Source organism: Macrotis lagotis, chromosome 1 (genome assembly GCF_037893015.1).
Source record: "Macrotis lagotis isolate mMagLag1 chromosome 1, bilby.v1.9.chrom.fasta, whole genome shotgun sequence".
Taxonomy (NCBI): Eukaryota; Metazoa; Chordata; class Mammalia; order Peramelemorphia; family Peramelidae; genus Macrotis; species Macrotis lagotis.
In genome coordinates, this window is record NC_133658.1 from 755371752 (window position 1) to 755395617 (window position 23866).

A 23866-nucleotide genomic window follows, 5' to 3' on the forward strand; every position below is an offset into this window, starting at 1 on the left:
GGCAATAAGCATTTTAAGCACCTTAAGTTGTCGCTTCCACTCTTTCTCAATTTATCACTGACTGCATTTTTCTGGGCACAGAAAATTCTCATGTCTCTTTTGCTACATCCTGACATATATAGGTCATTTCAATAATACATATGTGTACTTTGTTAACTAATACATTTATAATGAAAATTATGGGGGAGTATAAGAATACATGACCAAAGGAAGCTAATGTGACTATTCCCCATCAGCTGTTCTATCTATTTGAGAATACAGTTATGACAAACTGATTCACACATGCATATATATTTCTACATTGCCTCTGGAGCCTAGCATGTTCGCAGTAAGTATGGGGCCAGATAACCTCCATCTAAGTTTATTGTATATTACCTTACCATGATTATGTATTGGTGGTTCCCTTTCAAATTCATTTCTCCCATTATATTTTACTCTTCTGTAATAGTTCCCATTTTCCAATAACACTTTAAAATCCACAAAGGTCACTCATGTGTATATTGTGACATTAGACTTTCCCCACCTTAGCCTGAGTTTCTTCATCAATGGTAGTTCAAAATCAAGGATTCTTAAAAGGCAACCATGGTAGAATGAAAAGAATGTAAGAAGGGAAAATACAGTCTTGAATCTTGTACATATGTCCATATGTGAGCCTCCGTTCTGACATCTGAAAGAGCAATTATTGCCTCTAGAACTTATTGACTTCACAGAACTATTGTGAAGTATCAGTTAGTATTATCATCATCATCATTCTCTGATTCTCAATATTAGATAGTTTGTCCTTCTTTAGTTTCTAACACTTTTATGCATTTTAGCTGTCATGAAAACATATATCGTCTCTAATAACAAATAATGATTTTACACAACAGAGACAATGTGAACAAAAAGAGTAAAAAGAACTAAGTTTAAATGCTTCCTCTGCTAATTGTTACTTGAGTCATTTTGGACAAGTTACAACCTCCCTAGGCCTTGGTTTCCTTGTCTATAAAATAAAGGGACTGGGCAAAGTGACCTCTGAAGGACCTTCTGGATCTAATTCTATGATCCTATGAGAAAGAGACATTATTTCATTTCTATCTGTATTTGTAAATACCTTTTGATGTTCAAAGTATACATAAGATTCTGGTTCAATCAATTGTTGTCATTCAGGCTTGTCTGACTGGGATTTTCTTGGCAAAGTAGACACCTCCTTCTCCAGTTCATTTGACAGATGAGGGAACTGAGTCAAACAGGGTTAATTGACTTGCCTAGGGTCATAGGGTAAGTTTCTGAGACCAGTTTGAAATCACAAAGATTAATCAACCTGATTCCAGGCCTAGCATTCTTTCCACTGAGCTGCTCTTTAAACTATGTGTACATGTTATTGAAATACTTTCTAGATGGTCTTCATGTATAAAGAGAAAGGGTGGGTATGCTAGCTTGCCTCCATCCTTTGAGTTCGGTATAGGGGATTTGGAATTCCCTTCTGGAGATCAAAGAGCTGGGTTCTTAATCCACATTGCTATCTGATTTTCTGCATATTCTGAGGCAAGTCATTTACTAGCTCTTTATCCTGCTCCCTTCCATCAATCCTTCCCTCCTTTTCAGGAACAGCTGTGAGGTTGCCTGCAAAAAGCACTCCTGCTCAGGGAAAGGAGAGGGAGAGAACTACAAGGTTACTTCTGACATCTCCACCCCCTAGGTCTGGATATTATTAATGCTCCGGACAGTTGTAACCTCCCCTCCACCTGCTGTCGTAGCAAGCACTCAGCTAGCCTGCCAAGTAAGGGAGAGATAAAGAGGGGATGTCTGCATTCATAGCATTTTAGATTTAGAGCTGGAAAGAAACTCAGGAGCCATCTGGTCCAACCTCCTCATTTCATAGAGGAGGAAACTGAGACCCCAGGAGCATAAACAGCCTGCCCACAAGGTCAGACAGGTGGCAAGATTTGAACCAAGTTCCGTGGATTGGAAGGAGCCATTATCCTGTCCTTGGTCTATGATTTCTTTCCTAGTTTCATTGATCTGATCTCAAAAGTTGGGTGGAGAATAATTTTTCATCCTTCATTTTTAAAGAGAATCAATAATACAATGTAATGGTGATGCCTCGACTTGTACATGAACAGGATTTAAGTGAGTCAGAATTGTGCGAAGTCATTAGCTTCACTCTCTCTTACTGAGTTCCTAAATCATCAAGTCCAGTGACAGGACAAAATCAAAATGGCCTAGGATGCCTTGGATGACTTTGGTATCTTCCATGCTTGGGGTAGACATCCCCCTAACTTACCAATGAGTGGAGGCCTGTCAGTTACAAAACCTAGAACTATAGGGAAGGAAAATTTCCAACAGTTATGCTTCCCATCACCAGGAAAACAGTTCAGATCATTGCTGAATTAGAATACTAACCACCTCCCATTCTCACCATATCTTCTCCACTTATGTGCCTTGTCACCCTTGGCACTAACCATCGTTCAGACCCAGAATGGACTCCCTTCATCCACCTGCACATACCCCCCCCCAGGATTATTCTTCTAAAACAGATTAATATTTATTAGTAACAATAGCCAGCACTTTAGAAACTTTGCAAAGTTCTTTACAAATATTATCTCACTTGATTCTCATAACTGTCCTGTGAGATAGGTGTAATTATTATTATTATTATTATTATTATTATTATTATTATTATTTCCATTTACAGTTGAAGAAATTGAGGCAGATAAAGGCTAAATGACTTGACAAGGGTCCTGTAATTGAGTGTTTGAGTATGCATTTGAACTCAAGTCTTCTAGACTCCAGGACCAAGGCTGATTACCTTGCTACCACCTAGCTACCACCTACCTACCATCTAGCTAGCTATGACCAGAGCTGTTCTAATATGCCCTTTGAATTCATTCTGACACCCTGTAGCTCTGGTGCCTGGGAGGAGGAGGAGGAAGAAGAAGAAAAATCTATATATTCACAAAAATGGGTCAAATTTTGAGGAAAATTGAGTGGCTAAAATATGCCTCAGTGGTTCAGCAAGCACAATGCCAGGAAGAATCAGAAATATATCAGTGAACCTCAACTTCTTTATCTGAAAAATAGAAAGTTGAATGAGGTGATCCCTTAGATTTTTTCCCACATCTAACATTCAATGGATCTATGATTCTGTGTTGAATATAGTTAGTGAAGGAAGGATTAGAGGGCTGCTGGAGTGATGGGAGTGGATGGAGAAAATAAGTTAGAAGGAGCATAAGGCATAGAGGAGATTCCAAGGCTCCAGTTTGTTCAGCCGGGTCTCACCATTCTGAACTTCAGTGGTTGTCACAGTGGTAGCTCTGGCATGGAAGTGGCTTTTATCTGAAAGGTCTGGGTCATTTGGCCCCCAAGAAAGCTCAACATAAGGCAAACTGCCTTTGCCCTCTCCAAAGTTTATATGCCATTTAAATGTGGGGTCTTCAGCATTTAAAATGTTTTAATTGAAGATGATTGGGGCATCCCAGAGCCAGATGGTGATTGACTTTAAAATGTTAATTTATGCTGTGCATTCCTGAAAGGGGGATAAGGTGAAGAAAATAAGAATTTAAGGTATAAGGGGATGACCCATTCTTTCTCTGGGGCCAGATGGGCAGATATGGAGAGAGTTGTAAGAAGCTGAGAACTTTTAAGGAGGAAAAAATAACAGAGCAAATGAGAAATTGAGAGAGAGAGAGAGAGAGAGAGAGAGAGAGAGAGAGAGAGAGAGAGAGAGAGAGAGAGAGAGAGAGAGAATGAGAATCCAGGATGAGCAGGACACAGTTTATTCTCCTAGTCTGTCCAGTATGACCTTGGACAAATCATTCAACCTATTGAACCTCAGTTTTGTTATCAGTAAAATAAAAAGCTTGAACTAAATGATTTCTAAGGTCCCTTCTGGTTCTAAATTCTAAGATTCCAGTGATTCTATGACATTCCCATTTTTACTACCACCATAGTTTTTTCATAACACTGACTATCTGACCTGAAATTCCCACCATTGTAGACATTTCTCTGTATTTGAAGACAGTTTGGATTATTGCCTTCAGAAAGCCACAGTTAAGATCAATCAATCAAAAAGAAAAATGTCCTTATGTTACCTGGGAAGAGAAAATCCAAAGTCCTAGATTAGGGGCATTTTAGTGGCACAGTAAATGAAATGCTTGGACCTGGATCAGACAGATCTAAATTCAAATTCAATCTCAGGCACTTAATAGTCATACGACCCTAGGCAAATCACTTAACTTCTGTCTGCCTTAGTTTCTTCATCTGTAAAAAAGAAAAAAAATAATAGTTCCTGATTCCTAGGGTTACTATGTGGATCAAATGAAATAATATTTGTAAAGCACTTTGCAAACTTTAAAGAGCTTTATAAATGCTAGATTTATTATTATTATTATTGTTATTATTATTATTATTATTATTAGGGAAACTGAAAACAGGTTGCTGAAAGTTTAGGACTGTGGGATAGCTAAGTTTCATGACAGCAGGCATGACTTGCCAAGGAGGATAGGTCTAGGTGGGACACCAGGATAGAAGAGCTGAAGGGCAGAAAAAAGGTAATGGAAGAGGCAATAGCAGAGTCCAAAGGAAAAGCTTGAGGGAGCATTGTGAAAGAAGTCTCTCTAGTGATCTGTATTCCAGACACTAGGTTTAACTACTTCAGTACTTGTCAAGAGCCTGTGCTCAGACATGGAAGGTTGTGGACAAAAAAGGAGGAGAAAAATCAGGTCCTCTTGATTCCAAGGCTGGTGCTCTATCCACTGCACTACCTAGCTGCCCTCTCTTTTTTAAGTGACAGTTTAAATGTCATGAAGCCTTCTCTGTTCTCCCAGACAGATATAAACCTTCTTCCTCTGGACTCAGAGTCATGGGTACCCAACTCATTGCACTTCCATAAACCCACTAAGTATTCTTTTCTTACATAGTTGTCTTATCACCACTCTCATAGAATGATGCCACATTACAGATACTTATAGAGGAAGGAGGAGATTTGGTCTGTGCTCAGTATTAAGGAATCATTAACAGACTCAGAGGGAATGAGTAAGCCTGGGAAAAGGGCACTATCCAAGCCAAAAGTTCAAGGTCATAGCTAAGAGTTTACAAGTGAGATTGACCAAGGAAGAAAACATCCTGAGAGCTAAGAGTCCCCAATACAGATCAGAGATAGGAGATAATGGAAAGATGAGTATATATGGGAGGACAGGGAAAAGGAAGGAAGTGAGGTCATGGAAAAAATACAAGCATAGGCAACACTAGGGGATAAGGGATTTACAAGTCCCAGATAACTGACAGTTTGTTTTATACAAGGACTCATCAGAGACTGTCTAAAGGCTTAGAGTGGGGGGGGGGGAGCAGTGAGTGGGGGGTCACCTTTGTGATCTATGAACCCCTCAGTGCTTAGGAGGCACAAATTCAACATTTGATGAATGAATGAACTTGTGAAATGAACAATCAAATTTGAAATATTTTCCCAAACCATATGTTCTCTTTCTATCAGGCTCTGTGTATTTCCTGAATTTTGTAGCAGGTTGTAGTTCCCAGATGTGTCTCACCAAATCCAGTGAAACTCTTACCACTGGCATTGGTGCAAAGCATACCTTATGTCATAACTGTGTCATTTCACTATTCATCATCACCCTCTGCCTCTGAGGATAGAGTCAGGAACTCCAAAACCTTCATGTAAGGAGAGCTCAGCTCCAAACATCATATTTCTCACCTGGTTGAATTACTTTGAGCCTTCTCGGATTTTTTTTCATCATGTCCCCATATCAGGGCCCCCCACTCCTTTTTTCAACCTTTTCTGTACAGTCTTCCACAATCAGATAGAAAGTTCCTTAAATATAGAACTCAGCTCTTAGTACTGGTGCTTAGACATTCAATAAATATTTATTGACCGACTGACATTTATCCTTGTTGTTTGTTCTGGAAGAAGACCAATGACATTATGAGGATGATGACTTTCACATTAATTGGATTTAATGAAGCTTTTATTCTTTGAAATTCCTTTAGGGGAACACCATTTGACCCAAATAGATCAGAATCCATGTGATAAGGAGTCAGGTTCTAAAAATGTTTGAATCTCCAAGAAATGTTTGAATCTCCAAGATACTTGCCAAAAAGAGCAGTGTGTCTCAGATTTCATTTAGAAGATGGAAAAACTGAGATATTAGCTAGATTGAAACTTCCTAGAAAATCAGAAACATGAGAGCTTTTCTTTTTAATCCAAAAGATATTACTGAATTCATTTTCTCCATCTGTAATATCCAGTTACTCACTCCCCAGGAAAATAGCTATGATCCTCCAATGCTGTCAGGTTTTCAAAGACTTTTACATCACTATTTCTTCATTTGATTTCACAATGCTGTGAATTAAGTTCTATTAATTTTTCCATTTGATCAATATAAAAAGTGAGACTATGAGAGATAACTCATTCATTGTCACCCACCTAGCAAGGAAGGGTCTAAGACAGGATTTGAACTCAGTCCTCTAATTTCAATTGCAGTGCTCTATCTACTACTCTACCTATTAATCCTACTTAGAGCTGATTTATGGAGCTACCACTGACTGCTACACTTCCAGCCCCATTGGAATAGTCTTCTGTTCACCTGGCTTACCTCATCTGTCTCAGGCAACATGCCAGATCACTGTGGCTCAAGCTATTTCTCATACTCTGGTTATATGTCCCAACATCTGTGCCTGAGGGACACAATTCAGCTAAACAATTCAATAAGTATTCATTAAAAACCTAATACGTATGGAGCACTGGGAATATAAAACTTAAAGAAAAACATAAACCCGTTCGCAAGGAGATTACAGTTTTTATAAAAGGGATACAACATGAACAATTTAGAAATACATATAATAGAATATGATAAGGGCATCTCTTCTTCAATGGTCTGATATCCTTTAAAGATGGGAGGGATCATTTCATACAGGAAAGACTTCCTGAGGATAAAACCCCTGAACTAGGTGTGGAAGCATCTACCCTGGGCCAGTGCTATGTCAGGCCCGGGGGAGGGAAGAATAAATCATTCCTCCACTCAAAGAATGTGCATTCCACTGAGGAAGATATAAATCTGGATAGTATGTCTACAGAATAAGCACAAGTTAGTTTGGGAAAGAGGGAGATGGAGAAAAACTTTATAGAGAAGGCGATCCTTGAACTGAAAAAATGAGATTTTGTGAGGCAGAGACAGGACAGATGGTGCCCACAAAGTGGGGTAGAGAGAAACCAAAGAAAATGAAGTGACATGTGCAAGGAATGGCAAAAAGTCAGTTTGATTTGACCCTAGCATCTAGGAAGGATAGTAATGGATAATGAGACTGGATAAATAGATTGGGGCCAGGTCCTTCAGGACTTTAAAAACTAAGCAGAAGAGTTTATTTTTTATCTTAGAGGCAAGAAGGAGCCATTGGGGCTTATTGAGGAAGGGAGTGAAAGGGATTTAAATATGGTGACGAGAGGAGAGCATGGGTTTCTGGTCTGAGGAAGAGCCTATGAGAATACCCCAAAGAGGAAGAATATAGAATGAAATGTGAAATTGTGGTAGTTCCATTTGAATAACTCATAGAATGCCTGAATAGGACTAAGAGAAAAGTATGATCTCTACTGTCACCTCTTCCCATGAGGCTCTTTTCACCATTGTTATTCTCATAATAAACCTGAAATCACAGAGAAGCTCAATTTCCAGATCTCTCACAAGAGGTGAATTTTGTTTTTCTCTTGGGGGGGGGGTGGGCAAGAAAGGCTCTTCTCACTAAATCATTTAATCCCAATAACTCTCTTTCTCCTTTTTTTGTTAACTAGCTCCTAATCTATACAGAACGTGCTACTGCTCTAAGTCATGCTTCTGTTTCCATATAGCTCAGCAAGGAGCCCATGACTTGGTATTGAGGAGCTACAAGACACTTTAGGGGCAGGGGCATAAAAGAGAACTTATGATAGGAGGGAGGGAAGGTATTATGCAAAATTACAAAAAGGGAGAATCATGGTTAAGCAACAGTTTCTCATTAAAAAAAAAAAAAAAAAGACCTAGTAGACCAGAAGCTTAATAAGACAAACTAGTCAACCCCAGGGTGAGTCAGTTGAGTAACATAGTGGTTAGAGTGCCATACTAGAATCAGAAAAAGTTAAATTCAAGTGTTGTCTCATACATAAATATATATATATATATATATATATATAAATGTATTTACATACATTAATATTTAGCTCTCAAAAGATTCAATGGTATTAATAGCTGCATTTTATAGGTGAGAAAACTTGTGGTTAGCGGGGTTAAATTACTTACCAAGATCCCATGGCTAATAAGTCACTGCACATACCTCAAATTCTTTCTCGGGGCCCAGGGCTATTTTCACACATCATGTTTCTTTCCTTAGTTTCTCCAAACATTACCCTCAATTTCAGGAAATATTCTTTTCTAATGATGACAAAGTCACAGGATAGTCCTTATACTCCTCCCTCCCAAAAAAATCTCCATAAACTAATCCATCTTTTTCCTGAGTCTTCTCTGTCCTCTTGAACAAGTTCCCTCAGTGCCTCTTCCCTATTTTCAATCCTTCTCTTGCCTGGAAAGTTAAAAGATGATTCTTGATAGCTCTCTCTGCAGTTCAATTATCTCTTTGCAATGTCACTCATATCTTTGAGGCAGCTAGATGGTGAAATGGATAACAAGATGTGCCTGAAATATGGGAGGTCTGAGTTCAAATCCAGCATCAAACATTTACTGTATGACCCTGGGAAAGTTACTTAACTTCTGATCAGCCTCAGTTTCCCCACTTATAAAATAGGGATAATAAACAACACCTACCTCAAAGAGTTGTTGTGATCATATGAAATAATATCTCTAAAATGCTTAGCACATTTGTTCCCTTTCCCTCTTTTTCTAAAATCAACACTACTCCTCACCACATCCCCATTTTTCTGATCTTTGCTAAAACTTTCCCTATACTCCTTTTATTATTATTCCTTCTTTTCTCTACTCCCATAATGCACCAGCATACATTCATTGACACTGTATCAACATATCCTACTAATTAAACAATTTTTAAATTGTTTCAAAGACATGGTTTTTAGCTCCATTTATTTATTCTAAAAGTTTTGGCTTTCCAATGTTGGTTTCTCCCCTTTTTAAAATATTCTTATTTAAAGTTTTGAATTCCAAATCCTATCCCTTCCTCCCTCCTGTCCTCTCTCTCCCTGAGACAGTAAGCAATCAGATATAGGTTATACATGTGCAATTATGTAGAGTATTTTCGTATTATTCATTTTGTATAAGAAAATTCAAATAAAAGGGGAAAAAATGAAAAAGAGCATGCTTCAGTCTGTATTCAAAAGATATCAGTTCTTTCTATGGAGATGTTGGATAGTACACTTCATCTTCATCATTAGTCCTTTGGGAATGTCATATTATTAAACAATTCTTATTTAGTACAAATGCAACAATATCTAAAACCTACAGTTCCATCATGATTCTCTCTAATCCAGATGCACAGAGATACCGCCAGATCCATATATGGGGGGGGGGGGGATAGGTTTGTCAGATTAGTATAAGGTAGGTATTGTAGGATATCTAGAAGAAATATTGTTGCAAATGAATCCATTAAAGAATTAATTCATAGGTGTATTATCCTGATTAAGAACCCCCAAAATGTGGAATAGACAGTAAGTACAATAAGAATTCAATTATAAAAAAAGAACCTAAAAGTTATAAAGGTTCTGGAGGAATCATCTAGGCTAAATTTCAAGTCAATATATAAATGTCATTCACAACATCCTTAAAAAATAGCTAGAAAATTCTTGATAGGTGACATGTAGGCAAAGGTTTAATGGAGAAGGCGGGGATTGCATTGGATCTGAAATATGGGTAAAATTAGATGGACCCCCATCCAAATTTTACCTATATTTCAGATCCAAAGCAATTCCCACCTTCTCCATTGACCTTGGAGTTTTAATGGACTCCAAGTGAAGTGGTAGGATATTACAACCCAGAAAATCTCCATTGTACTCTGGTTGAAATGCATAGAAACTGTAATATTCAATTCTGGGTCATTTGGGAAAGGACACTGATAATCTGGAGATGGTCCAGAGAAAAGTAATCAGTTGAATGAAGGGCTTTGAGTTCTTGTCATATGAAAATCACTTGAAAGAATGAGGGATATTTATTACTGGAGAAGGGAAAAATTGAATTGGGAACATGACAGCTCTAAAACTTTGAAGGGGTCTCTTAGAAATTAATTATATTCTGTTTGTCTCCAGAAGACAAAATAAGGAGAAAATAATGGAAAATGCAGAGTTAAATTTAGGTGAGTCAAGTAAAAACGTCCTAACAATTTGAACTATCCCATGGTGGGATGGAAGATAATGGCTTCCTCCTAGATCTTCAGGAAGAAACTGGATGATCACTTGTTTGTAAGTAACAATAGTGATTCCTTTTAAGTCACTGAGGTTTTTTCCAACTGGAAAATCCTTAGATTGTAAGACTTTAGTGTGGTCCTAGAGATAGTTAACATCTGAGGTGGGATTCAAATGCAGGCAAAATGAAGTCCAGCTCTCCATCCCCTTCGCTATTGTGCCTCTCCACATAAAAATAGAAAGAGGAAAACTCACAGATAGTGGGAAATGGATCACAAACTAGCTAAAGAGAAAGAAAACAAATGAAAATATTTAGGAGGTGAACCAGGAAAGTGCAGTGTCATAGAACTCAAGAGAGGAAAGAGCATCTAGAAGGAGGAGAGTCAAGAGAGGTAAGTGCTGCAAAGTGTTTAAGTAGACTGAGAATTAAGAAAAAGCTACCAAATTTAAAATAGTTGTTATCATTGGCAACCTTGGAGAAAGTAACCTCAGTTGAAGGGTGGGGTTGGAAACTTGTATGACAAAGTTTGGGAAATGAGTGGTAGGTGAGGACCTGGTCCTTGCTGATGGAGAGTTACAATTTAGCAATCCAAATGGAAATGCTCATTAGACAAGTGGGAATATAGAACAGAAGCCTTAGGATAAATCTCAAATGATCAGGGGAATATTGAGAAAATGAATGAAAAGGATGTCTCTGTTCACAGTTATCCTTTCATGTTAACAAAGATTGAAATGTGATGTTTAAAAGCAAATGAAATCTGATTGAAAAGGAAAACCATCAATAGAGCAGTAACTCAGAAAGGAAAGAATGATTTGTTGTAAATAACGTCCTTTTGTACCTTTTTTAAACTCCCTTATGCATTCATCTCCCCCGGAAACATCTTTCAATATAAAAATCATGTAGCATTAAATGAGATAACCAATGTAAGTACACTTAGGAATGCTTTTATGAGTCTTTACAAAGTATTCCTTTGGAAAATGTCTAATCCTACACCAATAGATCTCTTCTCCATCTTCCTCACTCCCTCAGGGTCCTGTTTAGAGTTTAGGATGATTTGATGCCTATTCCCTTAATTTTAATACCTAAGATCTTCCATTTTTCATTTCAGTGATGACCAGTCACATTTGATTCTTCATACCCTAGCTCAACTAAAGAGGCATTGTGAGGGTCCCACTCCCATACCCCTAATATCATGATTGAGATTTGCTTAATTCCAAATTCAGAACTCAAGTTTCCTGAATGTCAACTCAATACCTTTCCCTTATACTAAAAGAGGTTTTTGGAAGTTCATGTATTCTAGGAGAAATATCAATATTAAAATAAATCCTTGCCCCACCACCCTACCTCATTACTTTGATCAGTCATTTTCAGTCATATTCAACTCTTCATAACCCTAATTGAGGTTTTCTTAGCAGAGATTCTGGAGTAGATTCCTATTTCCTTCTCCAACTCATTTGACAGATGAAGAAACTGAGGAAAATAGAATAAAATTACTTTCCCAGGGTTACCTAGGTAGTAAGTGACTGAGGCCAAATTTGAAGTCAGGAAAATGAGTCTTCCTGACTCCTGGCCCATCACTCTACCTGCTATATGACCTGTACTAGATGCCCCTGCCAGTAAATCAAATTCAGGACCGTGATGACTTTGAAACATCTGATGCTGCAGACCACAGATGCTGAGCAGGAAGCAAACAGACCTACCTGAATTCCTAAACAACTTTGCTCATCACTTAGTCACAGATAGATAAACCAGCCTTCATTGAATCCATTGATAAGCATTTTCTAAGTATTTAGCCAGGCACATTGCTAGTTATATAAAAGAAAGGCAAAAATAGTTCCTGCTCCCAAGAATTATAAGAGTCTCCATTCTATTGAGAGAAACAAGTAAATAACAAGGTACACAGAAAACATATACAGAAGAGTGATAGAGATAGGTAGCATAAATGCAAAGCAAGGGATGGCAACCACTTACATGGCACACTTAGAGACATGTTCTCAAAATTGCCCTTTCCATTAGATTCTGTTAGCCTAAACCAAGTACCTACAACAAGGACTCCTCTGACACCAGTCATCTGATTGGTCATCTTTCTCAAACTCTTGTCATCAACATCTAGATTCCCCATGCAGAACTGAAGGTTCTGAGAAGTTTTCTCCCTGAAATATCTTCCTCTTGCTCCTCCCAGAGATACATCCTATTCTTGTATGCCTTAAAAAAAAACAGACTCCACTAGTCTGTGACTGTCTGTGGAAGGAGGGAAGGAACTAGAGAATTGCCTCAGATTTATCTGATTACTTCAAAGTGACAGCAACTTTTCAGAACTGGTCCCAGATTAATTTGAATCTCAGACTAGAATCTTACCTAAGACTCAAAGGATGAAACCCAGGAAGAAAACAATAGCCTCTCACATTCAACCATCAATGCCATCTCAACCCCCACCTTCCCCCAACACCCTAGGTATCCTCACCCAGCATCACAATCTTCTTAAGCTAAAGAAGAAGAGGCAGTGGAAGGGGAGGGAACTGACTCATCTCTGATGGCAATTAAGCAGCACCACTCCTCTGTAATGGACGTTTTCAGAGGGTTTGGACACCACTTTGCTTTGTGCCTTCTCATTACAACTCCTGCAGCTCCCATCTGACAATGTGATAATTTTCTCTGATAACACAATCTTTGGCGGTTGTTGCCATAGCCTGACACCATCCGTCTTGCTCAAGCTGCCTTGAGAGTTACTGAAATTAAGGAGTGAGCTATGAAATAATCATTAGGATGATGAGGAAAAGAAATAAAAAAAAATATTTCCACACTTCTGACTCCCCTATTCCTCCCTCTCCTCCTTTTCCTCCCCTCCTTACTATCTAGTTCTCTCGCCTGGTTTGTCTGTCAGTAGCTCTTGCTTTCTCCATCTTTCCAACACTAATCTTTCTCTCTCTCTCCCTCCCTCCATGTCTTTCTTCCCTTCTTCCTTCTTCTTCCTCTCTCTCTCTCTCTCTCTCTCTCTCTCTCTCTCTCTCTCTCTCTCTCTCTCTCTCTCCCTCCCTCCCTCCCCCTTTCTCTCTCTCTCTTTTATTTTGGCACTAAAAGCATTGTCACATTATAACTCTGAACTTGAAGAGACAGAAGAACTTGAAAAAAACTACCACATGCAGCTGATTAAAATGTCCTATGAAATCTAATTTGTAAAGCTTAAATCAGAATAAAAAGTGTTACTCCCAACATTCAAGGCCAATTTGATTTTTAATGAGACTCCTCAGAAACCCAGCCAAAACTGCATCAGGTTGGGAACTCAGCCACCCTCCTGTCTTCTGTAAACCCATTTAATATTAACAATGAGAAGAAGAATCAAAATGGGGGCCAGTATTTATAGAGTGCCTATTATGAGCCAAATACTCAGGTCAGAGTTTTGCATTTATCTTATTTGAGCTTTACCCCCCTCCCCTATTCAGAGATAATTGCTATTATTATCCCTATTTTTACAATGGAGGAAACTAAGGCAATGATTGGTCCTATGAATGGTCCAAGGTAAGTAAAGTAGCTAATCATAATAACAATAATGGTAATAGCTAACATTTATTTAATGCTTTCTATGTGGCAGACATTTTATAATTATCATCTTCATAACAAACCTGCAAGATGGTGCCTTAATTTTTCCCCGTTGTACAGATGAAGAAACTGAGGTTAAGTACTTTTGCCCATGGTGACATGAGCCCCTGAGACTGGATGTGAACTTAGGTCTGACCCCAGTCCTATCTACTGCCCCAGTAGGGACCTACTTCTACTCTTTTTGGGTAATCCCTTTACCCTGTACTAATCCTAAAATCCCTTTTGGTATTCATTGCTTTTTCTCTTCTCAAGATCATCTGTTGTACATATTTTAGATGCTGTAATTATGAACTTTGTACTGTCCCTATGGTCTGATGGGATAGGACAATTCCTCAGCAACTCAGTAAATGCAGATATTTTTTGAAATAGGAAGAAGAACAGAAGTAATAATAAAAGCCAGATGCACAATGACACTTCCACCCCATATTTTGCTTCTCTTCATAGAAGTCTGATATAAATGCATGTATTGGCTTAATCACTTATCAGCAATGATGAGACTGTGACAAAGTCATTTAGCCACTCTGAACCTCATTTTCTTCATTTGTCAAACTGGTAGAATAATCCCTACTTTGCCCTAGGTTCAAATAAGACAATGTATGCAAAACACCATGTAGTCATAAAGTGTTATATAAGTGTATATCTCAAAGCTTACAAAAAGATGAATGTTAAAAACTATCTAAGCATGTAATTGGAATAAAATAAAATAACATTCAAAAAAAGTGTTATATAAGTATGAGTTATTATCTCATCAGTATTTTTATTAGTAGTCAATCAATCAACATTTATTAAGTGCCTGCCATTTGCCAGGTCTGTGCTAAGCACTTTTCATTATTATGGGACTGTACCTGTACAGTATGTATTTCTCTTATTAAAGTGTGAACTCCAAGAGGTTAAAGCCAATTTTTCCTTCTTACTCTGTAACTCCATACACACTCTACTTACAGAGGTTGCCATAGGACACTTTTGACCCACTGACTGCCTAGAAGGGCTTCAAGAGGTCAGAGGAGTTTAGGGTAGAGTGAGGGGGAAGAGAAAGACAAGGTGATAGTTCTGCCTAATATAGCAGTAAATTTTTGAGAGTATCATCTGTAGAGATATGGAAGAGTTCCAATATGACCTTACACTGACTGCAAAGCCCTCTCTGCCTCAGTTCTCCTAGTTCCTGTACTGGCTTCCATGTCACAAAGTTGTTCTCCAGGACTACCAATATTAAGCTGTCCTTTATTCTATTGGCCATAGTACCCACTTCCATTTGGGAACCTCTCTCTAGCACCAATCATACTCACAGGATTGAAACACACCTCCCAGTAAATGAGGTAGTAAATTATCCATCCATCCTAAGAGATGTTCAAAGCACTAGCTACATAAGCGCTTACCGGAGATGATTTAGAGCTAAGAGATTAAACCAGATGACCTCTAATACTCATTCCACTTTTCCGAGATTAAAGGATAATAAATAAGATTCAATGCAAGCCCTCATTAGGCTTATAATCTAGTCTAATGGACTTGACAAATGTGAAAATAAACACAATACATAATTACTTTGGAAAGCTGCAAAACAAAGGAGGTTTTTTGAGGTCTGAAGAAGGAAAGATTGCTACTGACTTGGTAGGAGGATCAAAAAGAAGTGATATTAGAGCTAGAATTTCAAGGCTAGGTAAGAACTCAATAGGTAGGGGAAGATGAAAAGTCAGGTCAGGAGGAAGTAGTGTTGGCACAGGGAACAACATGAACAAGGCAGGAAAATAAAAACATGTTGGGGAGACAACAATCTATCTAGTGGGTCTAGAGAATAAAGCATGTGAAGGAAAGAAATATATAAGGCTAGAAGAATAAGAGATGACTGAAGAGTTTGGGTCAGTAGAGTCAGATCACATTCTCAAGTACAAAAAAATTGACAGATGGACAGATTGACTAAGTCATTATCAGTGATCTTGGAAAGATCATCAAGCAAAAATGAGGTACTATAGGAATGGAAAAGTACAAATGTTGTCTTGATTTTCAAAAAAAAACAGAGAGTGAGAAAATTTGACTCTTCAAATAATAGGCCATTGAACTTGAATTCAATTCCTGTCAAAATTCTAAAATTTTAAAGAATCATTAGTGTTACCTAAAGAAAAAGGACAATTACAAGGAGAACCCTGGACAAAATATCATAAAAATGAAATTTAATAATGAATAAAATCTTATTCTGTTTTTAGAAAATCAACTTCAGAAATAAGATTAGGGTTAGACAGAAGTTTGGAAAAGATTTGGATGTTTTACTGAACTGTAATTTCAGTATGAGTCAGCAATGTGATAAGATAAACAAAAAAATGTTATTGAGAAAAGAAAAGTGTTCAGGATCTGGGAGGTAGTAGTGTCACTGGACACTGTGCTGGTCACACTACATCTAGAGAATGATGCTCTCAGTTCTGAATACCTCCTTAAGGGAAGGATACCAGAAATCTGGAAAGGGGCTAGAGAGGGTGAAAAAGAAAGACATGTCCAGAGTACAGGCTATACAAGGATCAGTTGAGGGAAGTGGGGATGCTCAGCCTGGAGAAGAGAAGACTTAGAAAGAATATTATAGTTGACTTCAGTTTTTAGCAAGGCTATCACAAGGATGAAGGAACATGTTTATTCTGCTTAGCCTTAGAGGGCAGAAATCGGAGCAAAGGGTAAAAGTTACAAAGAGCCAATTTTAGATTTGATGTCATAACTGATATTTATATAGCACTTTACTGTTTGCAAAGAACTTTACATGCATCTCATTTGAGCCTCACAAAAACCCTGTGAAGTCAATTCTGCATGTATTATTTGAGAAGGGAAGGAAAAAAGTGAGATGGAGAGGGCAAGTGATGGACCAGTGATAATTCAGCTATTTTCAGAGCTGGGTTTTGAACCAGGTCTGTCTGTCAAGTCCAGAACTCAATCAGAGCATCCTACTTCTCTTGGTAAGGAAAATCTTTCCAAAAATTGAAGCTATTCAAAAGTCTAATGGGCTTCCTTGAAAGGTTATAGGTTTCCCCTCACTAGAAACCTTCAAACAAAGACTGCCAGAACATATTGTAAAAGGAATCTTTATTCAGGTGTAAGTTGACCTAGATGACATCTAAGGTTCTTTCCAATTCAGATTTTACAATACTGTGAAAAATAGAATGGCATCAGATTGCTGAGGGCCTTGAATCCAAGCAAAGGAATTTAAACTTTATAGTCAATAGGGGACAACTTGAGATTTTTGAGCAAAAGAGTAATAATGTCCTGATCAAGGAGTCTTCCTTAGAAGATTAATCTGAAAGAGATGGGAAGGATAAATTGAAAGGAGAAAAAAATAGAGGCCAGCAGGTCTGCTGGGCAACTATTGATTGCAGTAATCTGAGTGAATATTTATGTAGGTAGTTTTTTAAATTTTATTTATTTAAGGCAATGGGGTTAAGTGACTTGTCCAAGGTCACATAGCTAGGCAATTATTAAGTGTCTGAGGCCAGATTTGAACTCAGGTACTCCATCCACTGCACCACCTAGCTGCCCCACCCCCCAAATGAGTATATATGAAGGTCTGAATTAAGATGGTGACAGCCAGTAGAGAGAGATAAATTCAATACATATAATAAGAGGAAAAACAGCACCCACTTAGTAAGTAATTGGATAAGAGAAATGAAGGACAGAGAAGAATCATGGACACCAATGTTTTCAACATGGGAAGATGTGTAAATGGTAGTACTACTGACAAAAACAGTAATGTTAGCAGGATAAAAGAGGTTTAGAGGAGGGAAAATTAATAAATTGAGTTTTGGACAGTTGCCTAAAAAAGTGCTGGTAAACCATGGATATGGAAATGTCAATCCAGAGCTCAGAAGAGAGGTCAAAACAGGAAATGGAGTTTTGGGAGGCTCTGAATAGAAGGGGTAGTTGGAGATGGGGGTGGACCTAAGATTGGCAATTGAAGAGAAAAGGATTAACCAAGGAGAGACACTTGGCAGAGCAAGGTATGAGAAAGAGAATGAGGAACCAGCAAAGGAGACAGGTTATAAGAGAAGAAAATCTGAGCCTGATTTTAGAAATTAAAGTCCCCAAAATGAAATGTGTCAAAATTCAGACATGTTGGTTACTAAGGCCCTTCCCCTTAAAAAATATCTTGTATTTATTTTGTAATTGTATTACAATTTGTATTTACCATAGTATCAGAAATGTAGAACTCAAAAGGACCTCAGAGTCACATGACCCAACCTTCTCTTTTTAAAGATAAGAAACCTGAGACCTGGAAAGGCTAAATGACTTGCCCAAAGTCACACAGGTTCTGAAGTAGGATCCAATGGTGTAATTTGAACCCAAATCTTCTGATTCAAAAACCAGAATTGTTTCTACCATATTGAATCCTCTAGTAGAATATAAACTCTTTGAGGAAAGGGATAATTTTCTTTTTTCTACTCAATGTCTAATATAGTGCTCTGGTTTTGAACCAGAAGGCTTGGGTTCAAATTTCATCACTAGATTTATAATACTATGAATAAACACTACAAATTACAAAACAAATACAAGATTTTTAAGGGGGAGTATAGTAATCAATAAGTCTGAATTTTGACATTATGACTTTATTTAATATATCTTCATAGGTTAGAGATATTTTTGGAAGTCATATTGTAGATGTGATAGCAGAAGCTGAGAGAGAGATAGAGACAGAGACAGAGACAAAGAGAGAGGAGTTGAAAAGAAGAAATGGAGTCAATGAAGGAAGGAAACCAAGAAAGGGAGTAATTAGAGAGATATAAGAACCAATATTACAAGGGAGAGAATATGGAGAGAATAAATGATGAAAAAGGGAGGGACATTAAATATAGTCAACCTTTTTCAAAAATATGGAGAGCTTAGAGGAAGAGACTGATAGAATGATAGTTGGATAGAATAGAAGCATCAAGAAAAAAACTTTTTAGGATGGGAAAAAATCTATGAATGTTTGTAAGCAGATGAGAAGTCAATAGGGAGCAATTAAAGTTGTATGAGTTGGGGAGAGTTGCTGGAGGAAAAGAAAAAGTTGAGATCAAGGACACAGAAGGATTAGGTCTAACAAGAATAGGAATTTACCTCCTGATTTAGAGGTTATAGACTAATAGGCAGGATGATGCACATATTTTTGGGCATGGCCAGTATGTGAAATTGTTTTCTTGACTTTACAAGCTTGTTATAAGTTTTTGGTTTTGTATTGTTGTTTTCTGGGAGAGGGGGAAATGGAAGGGAAATAAAATAAATGTATGTTAATTGAAAAAATAAAATTTAAAAAATCAAAAATGAGATTAGGAACATCTTCCTGAAGGAAAGAGAGGAAAAGTAATTTATATATTTCCTGAAGCTGAAGTTTGTTGAGAAACAGAGGAGAGGAGGTGAGGCATACTCTTATTAAAGGATGATCTCCATCTTTCCCAGATGCAGATGCTCTAAGTGAAGGTAGGATGTAGGTGGTATTTGAAGAAAGAGGACAATTGGACAAAATTTGAAATTTGGAACATTGGAACAAAAATAAAATGATTGCTAAATGAGATAGAATCAATAATAACAAAGTAAGCTATGTTGAGAGCCCAGTGGAAATTATACACCATAAATGTATAATTTGTGAAATCAATTCCATTTATGACTTCTGCCAGTGACCCTAAACTGCCCAAAAACAGGAATGGAAAACAAGACTAATCCTTCTTCTACATGATAGCAATCCAATATTTTTAAAACAACAATTGTGTCCTCTCCACCCATCCCAACTCCCAACCTCTGCCCCATCTCTTTTCCTCTTCAGTTTAAACATCTACAATTCCCTTCATTGTACCTCCTATAACATGAATTTCAGTCCTCTTAACATCTGTCTCCCTTTCTCAGAACACACTTCAACTTATCAATGTCCCTCCTAAAATTCTAGCCTGGTACTTAACATAACCTAGCCTTTCCAATTCTTTTTTCTTCAGGTCAAGTATACTCCTTCAGCCAGCAGCCCCAGGACCAAGTGGTGGTGTCAGGACAGCCAGTGACTCTGCTCTGTGCCATCCCAGAGTATGATGGCTTTGTTCTTTGGATCAAAGATGGCCTGGCACTGGGTGTAGGCCGAGATCTGTCACGTAAGTGTGTCTTTCTATCTTCTGTCCTGTCTACCTATTCATCATGTCTATTGTACAAATATCTATTATCCTTTGTGGAGCTCACCAATGCTTACTTCAGCTTTGACTGGGGGTCATCAATTTGGAACTGAGTTAAGTAATCTTAGGGTCCAGGAAAACTGGGAATTTGTAGCTCTCTCATTGTTGTTGGTGATGCCATGACATGTAAATGAGTTGGAGTTGAAGGATTGCTCTGCAAAATCACCAGCCTCACTTTCTCCTCCAGAGCCATCTAGGACCAATGACCAGATATGAATAGGACAACTGGAGGTGGCCTTAGATGTAGCAGGAGACTCTGACTTTTTAAAGCTAGGTCTTTCCCAGGTCACAATTTGACTGAGGCATTGTCAAACATTCATTAAGGTTAGATAAGAGAGTTGAGGCAAAGAGACCATAAATGACTACTTCCAAAAAAGAAGAAAAAAAATTGTTGGGAGGGTTAGACCCTGAGGTTATCTCAGTAATTAAGGCATTTGATAAAGAAAAGAAGTAAGGAGCCTTGAATAATCAAAACGACAACAACAATCTGGGAAGGGAAGATTCTCAAATTTTCTGGCCAAAATGGAAACTATTGCTGTATAAATTCACTCTAAACTAATCAGGGCTCAAACAATGGCCAAGTGGACTTAGCTTGAGACCTATTGTTGGCCAATCTAAGAGAGTGATTTGGGGCCTATGTATAAACCCCAAGAAAATTTACTTAGTGTAGCAAGGAAACAAGGAAGGGAGGGAGGAAGGAAGAAGGAAAAAGAGGGAGAGAAAAAGGAGAAGCTTTGCTCTAAGTGATCAAATATGAAACAAATATGTTCCCTTATAGAATTTAGCTTCATCTTCAATGTAATGAACCTGTAAATGTTCATTATATTTCAGAAGTCAGGGTTATCCCTATTCTTGATGACCCTGTGAAAGACTCTAAATACAGATCCAATCTTTTAGAAGACAGCATGACATAATAGAAGGAGTATTGGACTGGAAACTAGTCTTGTGTGGGTCACTAACTATATGACTTTGGCTACAGCATTCCACCTGTATGTTTATATTTCAAATTGGAAAATCTGATTTAGTGGGGAGTGCCTTGGACTTGAATTCGGGGAGAACTAGAATGAAATCCTGCATAGGATATTTAGTAGCTGTGTGTCCCTGGTCAAGTTTCTTAACTTCCCTGTGTTTCACTTTCCTAATCTGTAAAATGGGGTGGGGTTCAACTTGATGACTGATCTCTAAGGTCCCTTCCAGCTCTAAATCTATGATATTCTGGTCCGTTTGCTTCAATATGTCTCAATTTCTTCATATAAATAAATAAGGTGAAGAAATGAGACAATTTTCTCCAAGATTCCTTTCAGCTCTAAGAGTACAAATTGATGATGTCTCGATTAAAATAAAAAAAGGCAATAGACATCTTAGGAAGCAGCAGGGTGTAAATGAAATAGAATTGAATTTGAGAGTCACAAGACCTGGCTTTAAACCTTACTTCATACACTTACCAGCTTCCCTCTGAGATTATATGCAATTTATCATACACACACACACACACACACACACACACACACACACACACACGCATGCATGCATTTACATATATGTATATCTTATTTACACATATTTGTTTATTTGCTTTCTCCCCCTTTAGACTATCAGCTCTTTGAAAGCAGGGATTATTTTTGCCTATCTTTGTATGCCTGGCTCATAATAAGTACCTTGATGATGACAGATGCCAACTGTGAAACCAGTTAATTTCTCAGAATCTCAGTTTCTCCCCCTGTTAATGGGGGTAATATCATTTGTTCTCCTTACCTTATTGGGTCCTTAAAAGGAAAGTATTTTGTAAATCTCAAAGTGTTATTTAAATTTGAATTATGGCTATAATTAACTGTGTGACCATAAATCATTCATTCTCTAGAAAGACTATGAGATTTTTAAGATTCTCTTTCATCTCTGATATGCCGTAAATGTAATTCCATACCAACTCTCGAATTAAGAGTTTGGGTTGATATTCAGCTTCCCCATATCTGATATGTCAGATTCCCCATATTTGCTCTTCCTTCCACTTAATTACCCATAATTTTATTTTCCCAATCTAAATATCCCACTTTACCCTATTCATTTCTAGAAGTATCATTGTTAGAGCACTGAATTTGGAGTTAGAAAGCAAGTCATTTCTTTCTGGGTCTTTGTTTACTCATCTACAAAATGGGGGAATTGCATTATAAATTATCCAAGGTCCCTTTTAGCTCTCTCTGCCAATGGGTCTCAAACATTTTGACCTCAGGACTCTTTTACATTCTTAAAAATTACTGAAGTCTTCCCAAAGAGATTTTGTTTATGTGGGCTTTATCTATTGATATAAATTAAGTAAATCAAATTAAATAATTGAACAAAGTGACTAGAAATTAAAACTTATGAAAATAATTTTGACCTCTTGGGTCCCCTAAAAAGATTTTGGTATCCCCAGAGTGTGTACAGAACACACTCAAAGAATCATTGTTTCACGCATTCCATCAGAGGAAGTATCCTACTCATCATGCTCACTGATAATTTTTTTAGGGTTTTTTTTGCAAGGCAAATGGGGTTAAGTGGCTTGCCCAAGGCCACACAGCTAGATAATTATTAAGTGTCTGAGGTCGGATTTGAACTCAGGTACTCCTGACTCCAGAGTGGGTACTCTATCCACTTCCACCTAGCCACCCCCTCACCGATAATTTTAACAGCACCCACACATCTGAGAAAGATGCCTAAAATAGCTTGGCAAGTAATTGCCAAACCTGGAGCTGTCCACCCAAACATCATACAGCACCTTCTTTCCACTTGCAGTAAAAGAAATTAAAATAACTTCTTGGTCATTTTGTTTGTTATTGAGTAGTTTCAGTCGTGTCCACCTCTTTGCAATCCTTTTTTGGGATTTTCTCATCAAAGATACTGGAGTGGTTTGTCATGTCCTTCTTCAGCTTATTTTACTGAGGCAAGCAAGATTAATGACTTTACCAGTCATGCAGCCAGGAAGTGTGTGAGACTGAATCTGAACTCAGGATGAGGAGTGTTTCTGATTCTAAGGCCAGTGCTCTATCTATCCACTGTGCAAGGCTGTTAAGGGATCCCCCCTAAACTTGTCTTTTGGAGTTTCCAAATTTTCCAGAAACACTAGACCCAGAACATTCAGGGGCCCTGAATGTGTCCAGGACAAAAGCCTTTCCACCTCCCTCTGACATAGTTTATTGCTTACACCCCAAGTTGGATTCCTTGTGTGTCTTTGGGAAGCAAGACAAATGCCATCCTATCTGTGTCAGGCTGGCAAAAATGCTTGTGCAGTGAGGGTCCTTTGCAAATAGCAACCCCTCCTAACTTCATAGTCTAGCAGTACCCAAGGGAAAAGAATGCAGTTTTTGCCATGGCCTTGCTCCTCCCCTTCAAGATGAATTACTGAACTTTTCCCATGCTAGGTCCCTTCTGTTTTCTTCTCCTTTGTCTTGAATTATCATAAATATGTAAACTTCTGTAAGGACTGTGAACCCTTTGGATTCCATATGCACATTCATTTCTCTTGTAATAAACCTGATTTTCACATAAGTCCCCTAGTGATTACCTGCTAACACCCCCAAGCCACCCTTACTCTTGGCCACTTACACAGAAAAAAAAATAATGACTGTCCCTTGGGATGAGTAGGTATTGACCTTTTTCAAGCTTCTGGTTTGCTTTTCATCCACCTAATACAGTGGAGCAGAGAACTTCTCTAGCTAAGAAATAATTCTGCCTCCCACAGAATATGAAAATGCAGAAAAAAAATAAAAAGTGAAATGTCTTCAGAAACAT

The 23866-nt window shown here is 37.9% G+C and overlaps 1 protein-coding gene across 3 annotated transcripts in view; it reads left to right on the plus strand.

The window, feature by feature from the left end:
* KIRREL3 (kirre like nephrin family adhesion molecule 3) overlaps positions 1–23866 on the plus strand; it is a 726770-nt gene that overhangs the window by 561943 nt on the left and 140961 nt on the right. For all 3 annotated transcript variants that reach the window (XM_074216358.1, XM_074216356.1, XM_074216357.1), the window contains exon 4: positions 19871–20020. In XM_074216358.1, coding sequence (XP_074072459.1) covers positions 19871–20020 — 150 coding nt within the window. The remainder of the gene's footprint in view (positions 1–19870; positions 20021–23866) is intronic.